At 56.2% G+C, this 18,993-nt stretch overlaps 1 protein-coding gene across 7 annotated transcripts in view; it reads left to right on the top strand.

Annotated features, from left to right (window-relative positions):
- The window catches only part of GPR35 (G protein-coupled receptor 35), a 31,146-nt gene extending 12,437 nt beyond the window's left edge, over positions 1 to 18,709 (top strand). Inside the window, exons 3-7 of one of the 7 annotated variants that reach the window (XM_034955530.3) lie at positions 2,077 to 2,200; positions 2,484 to 2,972; positions 4,018 to 4,072; positions 4,463 to 4,607; positions 15,466 to 18,709. In XM_034955530.3, the coding sequence (XP_034811421.1) occupies positions 4,519 to 4,607; positions 15,466 to 16,399 (1,023 nt within the window). In that variant the 5' untranslated portion in view covers positions 2,077 to 2,200; positions 2,484 to 2,972; positions 4,018 to 4,072; positions 4,463 to 4,518 and the 3' untranslated portion in view covers positions 16,400 to 18,709. Of the gene's footprint in view, positions 1 to 2,076; positions 2,201 to 2,483; positions 2,973 to 4,017; positions 4,073 to 4,462; positions 4,608 to 10,558; positions 10,975 to 12,439; positions 13,357 to 15,465 lie in introns of those variants that run through there. The other 6 variants (XM_014344116.5, XM_034955531.3, XM_014344117.5 and 3 more) reach the window with 6 other exon arrangements.
- Positions 18,710 to 18,993: the final 284 nt, after the last annotated feature.

The following is an 18,993-nucleotide window of genomic DNA, read 5'->3' on the forward strand; positions in this document are numbered from 1 at the left end:
CTCTAGTCCTCACTGTAATTCTACCTCTAGCCTTAATTCTAACCCTAACTCCAATCCTAACCCTAATCCAAATGCACCCTCTGATCCAAACAACTCTTCAGCCAATGTCAGACCTCACCTTAACCCTCACCTTCACCATCACCATTCCAGTTCTCCTTCCTTCAGACTTCCCAGGGACTTGAGCCAGCCCCTGGCCCCCAGGCCTTGGTTTCCCCGCCTGTGCAGCGTGGATTTGGGGCTGAGGGTACAAAGACTGGCACCCACCTGAGCCGATGGAACAGGCCTGCCCCTGGTCCTGAGGAGGCCTCTGCTCTCCCAGTTCTCCCCTTGCCCATGTGGAAGGGGCTCATCCCCCAGCATGGGTGCTTCCTGGCCGGTGTCCGTCTCTGTGTGAGTTCCTGTAGGGAGGGACCGGGTAGGCGCAGTTGGCATGGCACTGCCATGCCCCTGGCTCGGGCTTATGCGGGCTGACAGTCCTGTCCCTCCACCCAGAGGCCCCTCCAATGATGTAGCTTATCAGAGTGTGTGTGTATGTGCACATGTGCATGTGTGTATGTTGTATGTGTATATATCTATGTATGTATATGTAGTATCTATATATATGTGTATGTGTATATATGTGTGCATATATATGTATTTGTGTGTGCTTGTGTGTATGCATGTTTATGTGTGTATTTGTATATGTATCTATGTGTGTTTATATGCGAGTGTGCATGTGTGTATGCAGTGCTTGTGTGATGTGTCTGTTTTTATGTGTGTGCATGTATGTTTACATGTGTCTGTGTATGTATATGCCTGTGCTTGTGTGTGTGTGTGTGTACACATACACGTGGACAGGCAAGGGAGAAGCTGTATTGCACCACCACCCAGGCCCTTCGAGCCCAAGTGCAGTCTCCCCAGGGCTCACGAGGCCCCAGCACACTGCCCTCCTGCCCAGATGGTGCCCAAAAGCCCCTTGCCGAGTCCTCTCTAAGCCTCATGTAGGCCCGTGAGTCCCTTCTCCGTCTGTTTCCCCTGCCTGTGATGCTTAGGGATCGTTCATTTCAGGGCCAGTGAGGAAACCCCATCTTCTCCTGCACTGCCGTGGAGTTAAAGGAGAAGGCCACAACACACTCCCACGTTTTCTACAGACTAGCAGTGGGGTGTTTGGCCACCTTTGGTTTTGACCTTTTATTTTGGAAATGTTCAAACAGACTGAAATAAGCAGAAGTGTAATAACCCCTTGTGCCCATCACCCCACCTTTGGCAAGAGCCAAAGAGTCACAACTGATGTTGCTTCACCACACTCCATCTGTGGGCTCAAAATGTTTTGAGATAAGTGCCAAACATCATATCCTTCTATCTACAAAAAATGCCACATGAATAAAAGATAAGGACTTTTAAAAACACATGACCACAGTAAGCATTATCACATCTAGCCAAGAAATGAACCTTTCCTTAATTGCAACAAACAGGAGTTAACTTTTACATTTTCTCTACTTCTACAATTTTTAAGAGAACAGTAAGGTAGACTTTATTCAACGGAGGCTACCACAATGGAGTTTTGCAGCAGGGAAGGGAGATGAGGCTCAATTCCCACCTTATACATTTTTAAAAAGAGCTTATTTGGTTGAATTGGATCTGAGGAGTCTGGCTGCAGGCCAAAATCCTCTGTGTGATCATTTGGGCCCAACCGCAGATGTTGCCAGCAGGCCCCACAGAAGAAGCAGCCCTCCTGCCCCAGACAGCACTTTCCACTCTTAGCCTCCTCCACAGTTCCCCAGGCCAGATCCTTTTGTTTGAGCCTTCTGTTGCGCCTCCTTGGTAGTGAGATCATCTCCTCATCTGCCTGATGTCATCCAGGGAGCAAAAATGGGACATAGAGGAGCTGGCACCTTTTTCCTTCTGTTTGCCTCTTGCCTGCACTATTGCAGTCGTGAATACAGGCCTGAGGGTGACCGTCCATTGGGCTCGTGGTCCCAACCTCGACAGCAGTGGCTCCACAGGGTGCACACGAGGTCCCCGCGGTCCCGGCCGACATACCTGTTGGGTTCTTAGTTGGCAGCTTCCTCCTCCGTCTCTCTATTCCCCTCCTAGGTCTCTTGCCCTGTGCAGCTTCCTGCAGACTGGACTTGCAAAGTCCAGCCTGTATGGCTGGAGTTCCCATGCCTGCCAATCTCCTGTCGACTGCGAGTCAGCTCCAATACTTCACCAGATTCAGGTGAGAGTTTTGGTTTTTTGACAAGCCCACTTCATCAGCGGGGCATGCATTTCTGCCAGGGGGCTCATGATATCTGGTGGTCTCTTTGTGAGGCCAGCAGCCACCAATGATCACGAATGTGGCAGGAAGCTGCCAAGAGACCCCCAGTGGGTGATTCCTGCCTCCTGCTGTCATGCAATTCCCTCCTGAAGGGTGGCTGGACTTAATCACTTATAACAAACAATACGGTAAAAAAAAAAAAAAAAAAAAAAAAAAAGTGATGTGTTGTCTCTTCTGTGATTAGGTTGAAAGAGACCATGGCATCTGTCTTGGATGCATACTCTCTCTCGCTGGCTCTGGGGTAGCCAGATGCCATGCTGTGTGCTGCCCTGTGAAGAGGCATGGCCAGTAAGGAACTGAGGGCAGGAACCAGGGAAGATTTGGGGTCCTCAGGCCAGCTGCCCATTGGGAATGAAACTCTACCAACAGCCACCTGGGGGAGCTGGAAGTGAATCTCCTCTTAGCTGAACCTTCTGATGAGACTGCAGCCCCAGCTGACACCTGGATTGCAGACTCATGAAAGACCTGAAACTCTACCAACAGCCACCTGGGGGAGCTGGAAGTGAATCTCGTCTTAGCTGAGCCTTCTGATGAGACTGCAGCCCCGGCTGACACCTGGATTGCAGACTCATGAAAGACCCTGAGTAGAGGACCCAGTTTGGCAGAGCCCGAATTCCTGACCCACAGGAACTGGGAGATAAAACTCTGTGGTTTTAATCTTCTCATTTTAGAGGTAATTTTTTTGTGTAGCAATAGGTAACTGACAATGCACAACTAAAATAATAGATAATTAACCCTAATGCTAGTTTCATTCATCCATCAGGGTTTGCAAAGTAGTGATATTCTACTTCTGTCTTCCTTCATTATTTATTAGCAGAAATGTATCTATAAAAAGAAGTGTTCCTTCATTAACTCTTTGGTCATGTTGAGGTACAGTTTGCATAGGAAAGGCAGGGCAAATGCTTGATTCTTTCCCTTCCTTTCCTCATTTATAAAATAATGAACTGTTTTCCTGGCATCTTTCAACAATGACTAATGAGTTTTTAAAGTATAATTACAAATTCATGAGTTTAAACATTTTTTGATGTTCCCATTAACATTATTATCCTTATTGATATTCAGATCTTCCTGTCTTTGTCCAGTGCCAGCCTATTTGATTTAACTCCTGAGCCCCTTTGGCACTGCCCTAATAGTCTTTGACAGCTACTTTGTTCTCTGGCATAAGAAGACATTCCAGAATTATATTAGACATTTCGTAACCCAGATTGGACAGCATACACTTCTCTCCAAGAGCCCCTCTTCCTCTTTAAGAGAAATGGTACTTAGAGACCACAATCTGGGTGTTAGGTGTGCTTGTGGTTACTGGATTTGTCGTTATTTTTAGGCCTTGTCAGTGGACAGAACTAAGGCTTTTTTTTTGAAAGATACATTATGAGTACAAATGGATACTTTCTATTTAAATTCAGATTTACATAGTTTTTACTTAATCTTATTGATAATATATCTGCATCTCCTTTCTCCCACACCAAAAATCTCAAACAATACCCAACATAGTTATTCATTTGTTTTATTCTGTAACACACACAATATTTTCAAAATGACTTTACCAACACTACCATCAACAGTATAACCACTGAAAATAGTTTAAAATTATTTTTAGATACTTTTAAAGTCCTTGGGTTGTGTCGATGTACAGACAAAACAGTGTTTTAAAATTATTTGGAAAATGATTACTTAAAATAATGAAAACTTCTTTTGCCATTCTTTTTTGTTGGCAGGCTATATGGATATACATCCAAATGACTGGATTTTAAAATCACTTGGAAGAGTTTGGTAGGTTCATATTGTCAACCCATAATGCAAGTCAGTTAGTTTCATTTTGCTTTCAATTTTAAGAATTCCTTTTACAAGTTAATTTAATTAAATTAAGTAATTACACAAACATTTGACATGAGTCTAAATCCAAATCTAGAAACCAAGATATGGTCACAGAAGTCCGTCCCTATCCCCATCCCATTTCCACCTGTTTCCTACAGGTAACAGTTTAATTTAAAGCAAATTTTGTGGCTTATATTTCCATTTGTAAAACATACAGCTGATGGCTCCATCTAAAAACACATCAATTGTCTATATATACATAAACGTGCTTTTTTTCATTTACAAATATATTCTGGAGATGACCATGTGACAGTGTGTAGAAATATTTCTCCCTCCTCTTTGCAGGTGCCCAGTGTCCTGTGGTGTGAACACGCTTCATTCAACCTGGGCCCTTGGGAGAGATGCTGAGTGGTTCCCGGGCTGTCTGCACTCCACACCGTGGCAGTGAAGAGCTGCTGAAGTACATGCTTCATAGTCCTTGCGTCTCTCTGTGAGTACATTCCTAGAAGTGGGGTTATTGGGTCAAAGAGTAAATGCATCTCTAATTTGGCTAAAGATATTGCCAAATCCACCCGCCTGGGGGTTTGTACCACCTTAGAGATCAGTGATCAATGGGTGATATCCGAGGACGTCTTTCTATTGTGGTCAGACTCTTGGATTTTGACCTGACTAATGGAGGAGAAATGGTGTTGCAGTGAACTTTTGATTTGTGTTTCTCTTTTTATGATCGTTTTGAGCTTAATCTGTGTTTCTCTTTTTATGATCGTTTTGAGCATCATTTCGTATCTTTAAGGAGCAATTTACATCTCCTCTGTGAGCGTCTACTCCCATCTCTATCAGCAGGCGTCTTGCCTGGCCCCGGAGGAAGTGTCTCTGAAGGCTGGTGGTCCCAGGATAGGGCAAAAGAACGGGAGTGAGAACTCTCCACACCGTGCTTCTTCTGGGGTTAAGGACCTTCTGCCTCAGTGGCTCCTGGGCGTGATTAAACTTGCCATTTCCTGGGCTCATCCTAGACAGGCTGCTGCAAGCCAGCCAGGCCGGGATCCTGCTGCCCCGGGGAGGACGTGGGGAAAATCCCTGCTGGAGGGACTGCCCCTTCCTTGTCCAGCCACTGGGTGTTTATGGTTCAGTTTAGGGCGGGGATGACAGCACACGACACACACTCCGCTCTCAAGAGTTACTCCTCCCTCCCCGCCAGACTCCCCCAACCGGAGGTCTCCCCAGAGTGGAGGACCTTCCAGCGGCTGGCAGGCGGCCTCAGGCAGGCAGTGGGGAGCCTCTGCAGGTTCCCGAGCCAGGAAGTGGCACTTAGGAGTGAGGATCTTAGGATCGGGGCTCTTGGACAGGAGGGCGAGTGAGTTGGGAGGGCCCCAAGCAGGGGCCCGATGGCTCTCTCTGCTGAGAAGGGAGGGCCCTAGGGATGGGGACAGAGAGCTGGCAGTGGAAGGGCCAAGGAGCAGGCGGCTTCCCAGTCACAGAGCCTTGTGCAGAGGAAGGGGAAGGAGTCCGAGAGGGTGGCCCTGCTGTCCAGGGCCAAGAAAGGGGAAAGCCGCTGGAAATAGCAGAAACCTGGCTGGGGCAGCACCCAAGGCCCACCCCGAGGCCAGGTGGGGACCCCAGCGGGGCATCTGGCAGCAGTGGGTCCCCAGGAGCAGGCAGTGGGAGCCATCAGGGTGAGTGAGCTGGCGGGGGTGGCCCAGGGGCTGGGGTCACCTGCCCTCAGCCCAAGGAGCCTCTTCTGGCCTTTGGTGGCCAGGGCTGGGATCTCCCTGCTGGTGGCCAGATGCCTCGACACCCCATAGGCTGGGTGAAGGTGGGGCAGGAGTTCCAAGGCGTGGAGACGGCCCCTGAGTGCCCAGGGGCCTCCTGCTGCAGGTGGGCAGAGCTGGAGGCTCCACTGTGAGGGTGCCTGGTGAAGGGAGGCGTGGGCACGGGGGAGGCAGGGAAGGGCCCTGGGTGTGACTTGCAGCCCCTCAGACCCTCTCAGGACCCCTCCTGCCCCCATCGTGGTCCTCTCAGGACCCCTCAGGATCCCTTCCAGACCCCTGGGACCCCGTGTCCCCTGCCCGTCCTGCGGTGGTGCCCAGCTCCTGCCAAGGGCCCTGCACTTGGGGTGTGGGGACCCCCTGTGGGGATGGGGCCATCACAGGAGGCTGAGCACAGGGCGGGGTCTTGGCTGGAGGGGACCTTAGGCCACAGGTGCTAGTCTTCTGCAGCCACCCCCAGGACCCCTGCCCGCTACCTCCTCTGCCCCACAGCTGACAGGCTTTGCCCTCCCCTGCCCCTCTGTGGCCACACACTCAGTTCTCTATACACTTTTATTATGGAAAACATCAAATACACACAAAAGCAGGGCATCTAGGATAGAGACCCTGTGTCCTGGTCCCCAGCCCCTCACAGTGACACCGCCAGGCTTTAGGCAAGATCAGTGGGGGAGGGGAGTTTCCCAGCAGGACGTCCACTTCCAGACCTGGTTCTGTGAAGAGGGGAACAGAAAGTGCTGAGGGTGACAGGGAAACCTCGAGAAGCGGGAGGTGGACTCGCATCCTCTCTCAGGGTCCACAACTGAGCCCCCACACAGAGGACCCCACTGGTCTGCCTGAGCTGCTGGGTGGGCAAGTGAGGCACTGGCCTCGGGGGCACAGCGCTTGAAGGGACACCAGAAAAACAGTCATAAAGATAAACCGTAATATGTTGTTTTATTTCTTATTTATTTATTTATTTATTTTTGAGATGGAGTCTCCCTCTGTCGCCCAGGCTGGAGTGCAGTGGCGTGATCTCGGCTCACCACAACCTCCGCCTCCCGGGTTCAAGCAATTCTCTTGTCTCAGCTTCCCGAGTAGCTGGGACTACAGGCACGCGCCACCACGCCCAGCTAATTTTTGTATTTTTAGTAGAGATGGGGTTTCACCATGTTGGCCAGGCTGGTCTTGAACTCCTGACCTCGTGATCCCCCTGCCTCGGCCTCTCAAAGTGCTGGGATTACAGATGTGAGCCACTGCACCCAGCCAATGTGTTGTTTTAGTAAACCAAAACTATGCAAAGGACCCATGAGGATCCAAGCGACTCATTTAGGATGGCAGCTTCACTGGAAAAGGGGTTTCGATTCAGACCTCAAGACATGCTTCTTGGGTCTCACTCAGGAAGGAAGTGAAGGCAAGTCAGAATGTGGTGAGAAGAGAGGGTTTATTGAAAGTTGCTCCATTACAGAGCAGGGTGTTGTCAGAAAGCAAGAGGGGGAACACCCCAGCTTTAACTTTTTCTCATACAGGGGTCTCGTCTGTGTAAAGACTAAGCTAAACTGTGCCTAACATGTATTATTCTATTGATTTAAAGAAAACTGTCTGTCACGGGGTCTTGCTCTGTTGCAACCAGGCTGGAGTGCAGTAGCACGATCTCAGCTCATTGCAACCTCTGCCTCCCAGGCTCAGGTGCTCCTCCCGCCTTAGCCTCCTGAGTAGCTGGGATTACAGGCATGCACCCCCATGCCTGGCCAATTTTTTTTTTTTTTTACTTTTTGTAAAGATGGGGTCTTGCTATGTTGCCCAGGCTGGTCTCAAACTTCTGGGCTCAAGCCATCCTCCCACCTTGGCCTCCCAAAGTGCTGGGATTACAGGCCTGAGCCACCGCGTCCGGCCAAGGGTAGTTGTCTGGAAAGCATATATTGTTCTGGATACCAGGGCACTTGGACACTTTGCTGTCATAGAAGTGTGTCCACGCAGGCGTCACTGGCTGCTGCTTTAGCTGTAAACATCGTATGACCATGGGCTGTGGCTGGCAGGTATGTGCCTCATTGGTCTCAAGGTGGAGCTGAACGTAAACGGCTTTTCTCTGGCTCTCCCAGGCTCCTGCTTCCCTGACATCCCCTCACAGACTTCCCTTCAAAGCAGGGCTGTCCAGTCTTTTGGCTTCCCTGGGCCACATTGGAATAAGAAGAATTGCCTTGGGCCAAACATAAAATACACTAACACTCACGATAGCTGATGAGCAAAAAAAGGTCTCTGCGTAAATCTCATAATGTTTTAAGAAAGTTTACAAATTTGTGTTGGGCCACATTCAAAGCCCGCAGCCCGAGTGTTGGACAAGCTTGCTGCAGAGGCTTCCCTGGATAGGGCTGCAGGGGTGGCGTCCGGCAGCTCTAGCTGGAGAAGCAGGAGGAAGGGCAGGAAGGAATCCTGTTCGGAGCTCCTCGCGTCACACATACAGCCCAGCTGGGTGAGGTGGGAGGGGCTGGCGCTGCTGCAGGGGGCTAACCTTGGGGGTGAGGGGGCAACCTCGGAGAGGAAGCTGCCCAGGAGCAGAGGCTGGGGGCGGAGGGCCCTGGGCAGTGCCCCTATGCCCACAGCAGGACCCTGGCTGCCAGTTCTCCGCAGAGGGCCAGGTGGTCTGAAGCCGCCCAGCAGGGAGAGAACAGGCCTGGTCTGGACTGGAAACCTGCCATCTGGCCTCTCGAACCTGGGGACTCCAGGGGTCCTCGAAGAAGGGCCTGAGCAGCAGCAGCAGAGGACCCCAGGCAACTGTGCCTGAGCCGGGCGCTGACGATGACTGAGCACCTGATATGTCCCCGGCACTCGCAGCCCCGCGGCAGGAGTCGCTGTGGGTGAGGGGTTGTCGAGCTTCACAGAGGCCGGGCTCTGTGCCAGGGCCCCGACAGGGCAGGAAGCAGATAGAGTCCCACAAGCACAAGCCCAGTGCGCAGAAAGGGTTACTTAAAAAATAAGTTCTGTGATAAAATCAAACAGAGTGAAGGGCTAGAAACAGGTCATGAGGGTGCAAACAGGTCGTGAGGGTGCAGCTTTGGGGAGAGAGGGGCCCTGGGGGTGAGCGGGGAGCTAGGAGAGAAACAGCGCTCTGGAGGGGCCCGGGCAAGGTCTGCCTGAGTGGGAGGGGGCAGAGCACGAGGGCCCAGGCTCCAGGCTGGGTGAGACTGCCCTGAAGTGCCTGCGGAGACAGCCAAGGGGCAGATGGAGAGAGGTAGGGGGTGGGCTGGGGACAGCGTTTCCTGTACACAGGTGGAACCTGGTGGCAAGGGGCCCTTCCCAGAGACAATCAGAGTCTCTAAATGTCCAGTTTCTTCCCCAAGTCCACACAGCCCACAAGAATCCGCTGGGTCCATGTGGCCCTGCCCAGTGGGGCTTCCCTTCCAGTGTGTGAGGAGCACAGGTGCCAGGCCTGGTGGGGACGGGGTGCCCCAGGCCACTGCTGGGGAGAAATGATGCCCAGCAGAGGGGGCACGGTGGAGTTCATGGCTGGCCTGGTGGTGGAGGGGGTGGGGGAGCTCTGCAGGGCCCTGGCTCTGGTGGGCTGGGTAGGCCTGCTTGGGGCACCATCTGATCTGCCAGAGGTGGAAGGAGCACTCCTGGGAGATGCCGTGCCCTGCACCTCCAGTCCCTGCTTGACGGCGGCCGGGCTTGGACTGATCAGGTGCCGTGCCTTCTGCTGACCCCAGAGGCCAGACCCTGTGGCCAGAGTGAGGGGTGGGAGTTGAGATCGGGCGGATGAAAACCCAAATCTGAGCCTCCTGCTCGAGGATGAGGCCCCTCTCCACTGAACATCATGGCCCATGGAGACTGGGCAGGGAACCCAAGGGCGCACACTGGGGACTGGGCCTGGAGGGACAGCCGGGGAAGCAGGAGGAAGGGCAGGAAGGACAGCAGGAGGAAGGGCAGGAAGGACAGCAGGAGGAAGCAGGAAGAAAGGGACAGGAACCAGGCCCGGGATGACAGCAGAGAAGGACCAATGCCCAGCCAGGGCTTCCTCAGGTGCCTCTGGGTAGAGAGCCCTGGTCTGGCTCAGGAGGCCCAGGCGCTGGTCTCAGACCTGCCACCACCTGTGTGACGCTGGGCCAAGCGCTTCCCTTGCCTGGGCGTCCGTTTCCACTGCTGTAAAGTGGGGAGGGGTGAAACTGAAGCTCTCCCCAGCCTATCCCGGCCGTTGAGGAGGGAGAGGCTGTGGTCAGGGGCTGTGGGGCCCAAGTTGAGGAGACGAGGCTCCTGCCCTCAGGGTGGACAGGGCCCAGGAAGGGGGTGCTCTGCACCATGGGGGTGCAGCCTGGGCCTACGGGCTCCCCCACCATGAGCTCAGAAGGAAGATGTCCGCTGAGGAGGTGGGGGCCAGGGAGAATATTCTAGACCAGATAGGGGTGGTCTGGGTAGGCTTCTGAGGGGGTGGGCTTGGAGGAGGGGCCGGTGGCCAAGTCGGGGGGGAAGCAGGGGAGGAGCCAGCCTGCCTGCGTGTGCCGGAGCGTGTGCCTCTCACCTGTGTGCATTGGCGTGTGCGTGTGTGTGTGTGTGTGTATTGGAAGGCGCCCACGGAGCGTGTCTGCATGAACCAGGATGAGTGTGCGTGCTGCACCCTGTCTCGGGGCTGGGCATGAGGCGCTGGGGAGGACGGGCTGACCGCAGACCCTGGGAGGGCTGGGCCCTGGGAAGGTTTCCGAGATGACAGGGCAGAAGTGGGCTGGGGAGGAGGAAGGCTCCGTGGGCGGGGCTGGAGCGTCTCTGGTTTTGCTGTCTGTCTCTCACGCTGTTTCCAGAACAAATGTGTGCCCTCAACAAGGATGCTGGCTCTTCAGAGGTGTCAGCACAGACAGCTGGCACCCCACTTCCCTCCCAGAAATCCCCCACGCCCTCTAGCTGGGGCTGGTGCAGGAGCAGTGGGGAACTCCTGTTACCCCTGCCCTGCTGCCGTCAGTCAGCCGCCCGCCCCTCCACCTTAAGGAGGGGCAGAGTCAGGGACCAGCCCCGAGGGGTGGCTCACCCCAGCTTCACTTCCCCCAGCCCTTCTCAGACAGCCACTGTGCAGGCTTTGGCAGCGGGGGTCACACACTCCACCCGGGAGGCCAAAGCTGCCTGCAGGTCAGTGCCGCCCACTGCCCTAGGGGCCTCCCAGCGGGGCAGGGGCATGGTGGGGGTCTCAGAGTGGGGTGAGGCTCTGATGGGGGTTCTCAGAGCAGGGTGAGGCTATGATGGGGTCTCAGAGTGGGGCGAGGCTGTGATGGGGGTCTCAGAGCAGGGTGAGGCTATGATGGGGTCTCAGAGTGGGGTGAGGCTGTGACGGGGTCTCAGAGCGGGGTGAGGCTATGATGGGGTCTCAGAGTGGGGTGAGGCTATGATGGGGTCTCAGAGTGGGGTGAGGCTGTGACGGGGTCTCAGAGCGGGGTGAGGCTCTGACGGGGTCTCAGAGTGGGGTGAGGCTCTGACGGGGTCTCAGAGTGGGGTGAGGCTGTGACGGGGTCTCAGTGGGGTGAGGCTGTGACGGTGTCTCAGAGTAGGGTGAGGCTGTGACGGGGTCTCAGAGTGGGGTGAGGCTGTGACGGGGTCTCAGAGTGGGGTGAGGCTGTGACGGGGTCTCAGAGTGGGGTGAGGCTGTGATGGGATCTCAGAGTGGGGTGAGGCTCTGATGGGGTCTCAGAGTGGGGTGAAGCTCTGATGGGGTCTCAGAGTGGGGTGAGGCTCTGATGGGGTCTCAGAGTGGGGTGAGGCTGTGATGGGGTCTCAGAGTGGGGTGAAGCTCTGATGGGGTCTCAGAGTGGGGTGAGGCTCTGATGGGGTCTCAGAGTGGAGTGAGGCTGTGATGGGGTCTCAGAGTGGGGTGAAGCTCTGATGGGGTCTCAGAGTGGGGTGAGGCTGTGACGGGGTCTCAGTGGGGTGAGGCTGTGATGGGGTCTCAGAGTGGGGTGAAGCTCTGATGGGGTCTCAGAGTGGGGTGAAGCTCTGATGGGGTCTCAGAGTGGGGTGAGGCTCTGATGGGGTCTCAGAGTGGGGTGAGGCTCTGATGGGGTCTCAGAGTGGGGTGAGGCTGTGATGGGGTCTCAGAGTGGGGTGAGGCTGTGATGGGGTCTCAGAGTGGGGTGAAGCTCTGATGGGGTCTCAGAGTGAGGTGAGGCTGTGATGGGGTCTCAGAGTGAGGTGAGGCTGTGTTGGGGTCTCAGGGGTGGCTGAGGCTGATGAAGACTTGGAGCCTGTGTGTGGGTAGCAGCTTGTTGGAGTGTGGGATATGACATTTAAAAACAAGAATAAAGAATACCCCGTGCTGTGGCCCCGAGGTGAGCAGCTACTTTGGTGAACACGTGTCACTCACAGCCCCATCCTGGGTCCTGGGGTGTGGTGTGCTGTGTGGGGCCCAGGCCCAGTGGGGTCACAGGTACGGGGGACTCTGGTGCCTGGGCCACAGGGATCTGCACCTCACTGCATGCCCCCACGTCTTCAGCAGTGGTTGGGGCCTGTGGTGTCAATCCCAGGCCAGCCAGGCACTCTGGGGTCTGGGCGGGTCCCGGGTCCAGACAGGGGGAAGGGCTGGGGAGGGGCTCCGGTGTGGCTGGATCGCCCGTCTATGGCCAGGTTTCTCTCCTGGATCGCTCAGTGCAGAATCAAAGGGCACTTTTCTGCTTTTGTGTGCAGAAGCCAAGGCTGACCTTGTTATCAGAAGGGGAAGCGGGGCCTCAGAGGCGTGCTGCTGGCTCCAATCCCCACAGCCTCCTGGGCAGGAAGTGGAAGGGCCCCATCCCCACGGTCCCTGGCAGCAGGAGCTCCCTGAGGCTGATGGTGCTGGTGTCTGTTGAGGAAGCTGAGGCGGGAGGCCAGCTACGGTCCACGGCCTGGACACAGATTCCTGTGCGGGACTGGGTCAGTAGGTGGGCATCTGTGCTGGCCATGTTAGCTCCCAGGGGCCCCATGCCGTCTGGGCTAAAGCCTGGGCCTTGATTTCCTGAACTTTCTGGGAGGCACTCCACGGGCGAGACAAGGACCCATGAACAGGGCACTTCTTCGAAGCCTACGTGCACCTCGAAACTCTTGCAACATTTGCATTTTTCTCCCTAATAGTTCAGTGTTTATTATAAACAGGAAAATTTAAATATTGTAGTTAGACTTTTTTTCTTCTTCTTAGAGATGGGGTTTTACTCTGTCTCCTAAGACTGGAGTGCGGTGGTGCGATAATAGCTCACTTCAGCCTCAACCTCCTGGGCTCAAGCCGTCTTCCTGCCTCAGCCTCCCGAGTAGCTGGAACTACAGGCACGCGTCACCAGCCCAGCTAATTTTCTGTCTTTTTTTTTTTTTTTTTTGTAGAGACGGGGTCTCCCTGTTGTTCTTAAACTTCTGGCCTCAAGTGATCCTCCTGTCTCAGCCTCCCAAAATGTTGGGATTACAGGCATGAGCCACCGTGCCTGGCCTGCAGTTAAACATTCCCCCACAAAATACTGGGCCACACCGAGGCTAGTATGAAAGTTGCAGCCCTGGGTATGTGTGACCTGAGAGCCCCTTGGCAGCCATGGGGAGGGATGGGGGAAGCTGGGGCAATAGGAAGGGGCCTAGGCACACGAGCCCTCGGGTCCTCACCTCCCACGAGGCAGGGTCCCAGACTGCCTCTACTCAAGATGGGGCAGCAAAAGAATCGCCCTCTAGCCATGCAGACCCCCTCCCCCTCCAGGTCTGCACACCGCCCAAGGCTGGCCCTGGACTTCTGGTGGATTCGAGTACTCAGGTGGGGACAGTAGGAGGCCAGTCGCACGGAGCCCTCCCCAACGCACAGTGCCTGCCCAGCTCAGATGCCTCTGAGGTGTAGATTCTGAGCAGGTTCTGGGATCTCCTGGCCCCCAGCAGGGGCTGCCACAGGAGTACAGGCCCGACAGGAAGGGAAGATCCCAGCGATTGGTTCCAGTGGGTTCTGGGGATGTCCTCGGAGCCTGGCCTGGCTCAGGGTCCCTCCAAAAGTCCCTGGAACGAGGGTGAAGTGTTGCTCATGAATCAGAGAGAAAGCAAGCAGAACCCTCAAGAAGGGAGGAGAGAGACCATTGGGCGCGCAGCGCTTTGCACTCAGGGGAAGGGCTCCTGAAACTTGGAAGTCAGCAAATATCTGCTGTACTTCACCAGAGGTGGGATCTAAGGAGACAGAATGAAGCCAGGGGGCAGAATGTTTCTGTTTCTGGCTGAAACCTGTGCCCTGCGTCCCTCATGGACTGGGGACCTGGAGTTCCCGGGGACCACCGTGGGGAAATGCGTCCCAGCACTAATGGTCCCCAGCAGCTGCAGTCACGGGGTTTGGGCGCTCTCCCCTCCTGATATGGGGGACCTTTTGTGCTCCTCTTGGCAGAGGGAGGAGGCAGAGGGAGGAGGAAGGCCCTTCGCTGTGGGCTGAGTCCTTCCCACCTTCCATACCAGCCCAGCAGGAAGCCACTGCGGGATGCCCCAGAGGACAGCCTGATGGTTGGGGGAGAGGCTTCTCCCGCCCTCACCCCTCCAGGTTCTTCCTGGACCCACTGAGGAACCCGGGTGGTGGGACGTGTGGCTGTGAGTCCTGGACTCTGGGCGCTCACCAGCAGCTCCGTCTCACACCCGCCTGCGTGTGACACCAGCACCCCTTATGATGAGGAAACAAGTTTGCCCAGCTGCAGGGGTGGCCGAGTCAGGATGACTCTAGCCCATGTCCTGGACACCAGACCCTGCCCAAGTCCAGCCGGGGCTGGTCTCAGCCTTCCTGGGCTATGTCGCGGAGGGTGTTGGGGACAGCGAGAGGCTGGTGTGGACAGTGGAGGGGTGACTTTGTGGGTGGTCCTGATAGTGACGGAGAGGAGGATACTCAGCTCCACCCCTGGGCGGCCCCTGAGCAGCACGGCTGGGCTTGAAGGGGCAGGGCTGCCGTCACAGGCTCTGGCCCCTGGGAGCTCAAGGGGTGAATCCCTGATCCCAGGTGTGGGACTGGGATGGGGCCTCAGGCTGATGCAGGCAGGACCTCCAGAGCTCAGGACTGGGTGGGTGGGCTCACAGGGAGGTAGGGGCAGGCCAGAGTCCCAGCTGTCCTGGACTCTGCTGTGGGGAAGGGCTGATGCAGGTGTGGAGTCAAATGTGGGTGCCTCCTGCAGCCGGGTGCCAGGAGGGGTGGAGGGGCCACCCTGGGCTTTGTCTGGGAGCCTGGTCTTCCCGTCCTTGGGCTGACAGGTGCCACTGCCTCTGAGCCCTCCCTGCTAAGAGCTGTGTGCTGGGTAAGGCTGGTGGCCCTTTGGGCTCCATGTCCAGGATTTGCACTCTGGAGGGTAGGGCTTGCTGGGCTGGGGACTGGAGGGGAACGTGGAGCTCCTTCTGCCTCCTTTCCTGCCCCATGACAGCAGGCAGGTCCCAGGAGAGAAGAGCTCAGGAGATGGGAAGAGGATCTGTCCAGGGGTTAGACCTCGAGGGTGACTTGGAGTTCTTTACGGCATCCATGCTTTGTTTGAGGAGTTTTGTGTTTGTGGATATGGGGTCGGGGCTCACCTCCTCCCACATCCCTGCCCAGAGGTGGGCAGAGTGGGGGCAGTGCCTTGCTCCCCCTGCTCGCTCTCTGCTGACCTCCGGCTCCCTGTGCTGCCCCAGGACCATGAATGGCACCTACAATACCTGTGGCTCCAGTGACCTCACCTGGCCCCCAACGATCAAGCTCGGCTTCTACGCCTACTTGGGCGTCCTGCTGGTGCTGGGCCTGCTCCTCAACAGCCTGGCGCTCTGGGTGTTCTGCTGCCGCATGCAGCAGTGGACGGAGACCCGCATCTACATGACCAACCTGGCGGTGGCCGACCTCTGCCTGCTGTGCACCTTGCCCTTCGTGCTGCACTCCCTGCGAGACACCTCAGACACGCCGCTGTGCCAGCTCTCCCAGGGCATCTACCTGACCAACAGGTACATGAGCATCAGCCTGGTCACGGCCATCGCCGTGGACCGCTATGTGGCCGTGCGGCACCCGCTGCGTGCCCGTGGGCTGCGGTCCCCCAGGCAGGCTGCGGCCGTGTGCGCGGTCCTCTGGGTGCTGGTCATCGGCTCCCTGGTGGCTCGCTGGTTCCTGGGGATGCAGGAGGGCGGCTTCTGCTTCAGGAGCACCCGGCACAATTTCAACTCCATGGCCTTCCCACTGCTGGGATTCTACCTGCCCCTGGCCGTGGTGGTCTTCTGCTCCCTGAAGGTGGTGACTGCCCTGGCCCAGAGGCCACCCACCGACGTGGGGCAGGCAGAGGCCACCCGCAAGGCTGCCCGCATGGTCTGGGCCAACCTCGTGGTGTTCGTGGTCTGCTTCCTGCCCCTGCACGTGGGGCTGACAGTGCGCCTCGCTGTGGGCTGGAACGCCTGTGCCCTCCTGGAGACGATCCGTCGCGCCCTGTACATAACCAGCAAGCTCTCAGATGCCAACTGCTGCCTGGACGCCATCTGCTACTACTACATGGCCAAGGAGTTCCAGGAGGCGTCTGCACTGGCCGTGGCTCCCAGTGCTAAGGCCCACAAAAGCCAGGACTCTCTGTGTGTGACCCTCGCCTAGGAGGCATGCCGTGGGCACTGTGGGCCAGGTGTCGGGGGCTCCGGGAGGTGCTGCCTGCCAGGGGAAGCTGGAACCAGTAGCAAGGAGCCCGAGATCAGCCCTGAACTCACCGTGTATTCTCTTGGAGCCTTGGGTGGGCAGGGACGGCCCAGGTACCTGCTCTCTTGGGAAGAGAGAGGGACAGGGACAAGGGCAAGAGGACTGAGGCCAGAGCAAGGCCAATGTCAGAGACCCCTGGGATGGGGCCTCACACTTGCCACCCCCAGAACCAGCTCACCTGGCCAGAGTGGGTTCCTGTTGGCCAGGGTGCAGCCTTGATGACACCTGCCGCTGCCCCTCGGGGCTGGAATAAAACTCCCCACCCAGAGTCAGTCCTAGTGGGGCCCTCTGTGTTTCCCACTCATGTGGTGGGAGGCAGGGAGGGAGCGCGTGGCTCGGAGGGCTGGTGGACATCTTCCAGGGACCCTTCGGGGCTCTTCACTTTGAGGTCCCCCTTGGACCCTTTCACCCCTTCCCACCCCCACCCACCTGGAGCGTGAGCAGGGGCTGTTGGAAGCTCCTGGCAGGACCACAGTAGAGGCCCCCAGCCCAGGTTTCCTTGCTCAAGACAGGGCTGGGAGCGGCTGATCTCCATGTAGGGGCTGCACAGCGGTGCAAGGGGGGGTGACCAAGGTCAAGCAGGTGAGGGTGGGTTGGGGTGGGTGGCAGTGAAGGGGGTGGCCAGGGTCTGTCAAGGAACCCAGCCCTCTTCTCCTTCCTTCAGGGAAAGGCTGGAAACCATGTCTGGCAGGGGCAGGGGTTGGGTGCCCACCCAGGTAAAGGCGCGATGTCCTGCTGGTTTCTGCCTCTCCTGTACTCCTGCATGGAGGGCATCTCGAAACCCAAGCTGGAAGGACAGGGCACTCCAGAGACCTCCTGTGAGTGTGGGCCAGCACGGCCCGGGCTCAAACCCCATCCTGTCATCCCATATTGCATGTCCACCGGCACCGCCCCACCCTGTTCCATGTTCCACAGGACTGGAGAGAGATGGCAGTCATGTTCTGGCAGGGACATGGCACAAGCATGCGGCTGATGGCATCTCACAGGACCCCAGGCTCCAGAGGGCCCATGCCCAGGAGAGCCCCATAAGGGCTCTGTGCCTAAAAGGGTGCATGCCCAGGTGGGCCCATGCCCAGGAAGGTCCATGTCTAGGGGGGTTCCGTGCCCAGGAAGGTCCATGCCTAGGATGGTCCATGAGCAGGAGGGCCTCATTCCCAGGAGGGTCCCGTGCCCAGGAGGGCTCTATGCCCAAAAGGGTCCTATGTCCGGGAGGGTCCATACGCAAGGGTGTCCATGCCTGGTTGGGGGGGTCTATGTCCAGGAGGGTCCCATGCCTGGAAGGGTCCATGCTCAGGAGGGTTCATGCCCAGGAGAGTTTATGCCCTGGAGGGCCCCATGCCCGGGAGAGTCACGTGCACAGAGGGCCCTGTGCTCAGGAGGATACACGTCCAGAAGTGTCCCTGTCCAGGAGGCTCCATGCCCAGGAGGCTCCATGTCAGGAAAGATTCATGCCTAGGAGGGTTCATGCCCAGGAGTGTCCCTGCCTAGGAAGGTCCATTACCAGAAGGGCCCATGTCAAGGAGGGTTCATGCCCAGGAAGGTCCAGCCCAGGAGGGTCCATGTCAAGGAGGTTCCATGCCCAGGAGGGTCCATGCTGAGGTGGGTCCATGCCCAGGAGGGTTCATGTCCAGAAAGGTCCATGCCTAGGAGGGCCCATACACAACAGAGCCCTGTGCCCAGGAAGGACCATGTCAAGGAGAACCCCATGCCCATGAGGGTCCATGCCCAGTAAGGGCCATGCCCATGAGATCCTCATGCCCAGGAAGGCCCATGCCCAGGAGGGTCCATGCCCAGGCCAGTTCATGCACAGGAGGGCCCCATGCCTAAAAGTGTCCATGCCCAGGAAGGTCTATGTCCAGAAGAGTCCATACCCAGGAAGGCTGATATGGTTAGGCTTTGTGTCTCCACCCAAATCTCATCTTGAATTGTAATCCCTATAATAACCATAGTCCCCATGTGTCAAGGGAGAGACCAGGTGGAGGCAATTGGATCATGGGGGCTGTTTCCCACATGCTGTTCTCATGATAGTGAGTGAGTTCTCATGAGATCTGATGGTTTTATAAGGGGCTCTTCCCTTCACTTCTCCTTCCTACTGTCTTATGAAGAAGGTTCCTTGCTTCCCCTTCACCTTCTGCCATGATTGTAAGTTTCCTGAGGCCTCCCTAGCCATGCTGAAGTGTGAGTCAATTAAACCTCTTTCCTTTAAAATTACCCAGTCTTGGGCAGTTCTTTATAACAGTATGAAAACAGACGAATGCAGTAAATTGGTACCACAGAGAGTGGGGTGCTGCTGTAAAGATACCCAAAAATGTGGAAGCAACTTTGGAACTGGGTAACAGTCAGAGGTTGGAACAGTTTGGAGGGCTCAGAAGAAGACAGAAAGATGTGGGAAAGTATGGAACTTCCTAGAGACTTGTTGAATGGCTTTGATCAAAATGCTGATAGGGATATGGACAATGAATTCCAGGTTGAGGTGGTCTCAGATGGAGATGAGG

Source organism: Pan paniscus, chromosome 13 (assembly GCF_029289425.2).
Source record: "Pan paniscus chromosome 13, NHGRI_mPanPan1-v2.0_pri, whole genome shotgun sequence".
Taxonomy (NCBI): Eukaryota; Metazoa; Chordata; class Mammalia; order Primates; family Hominidae; genus Pan; species Pan paniscus.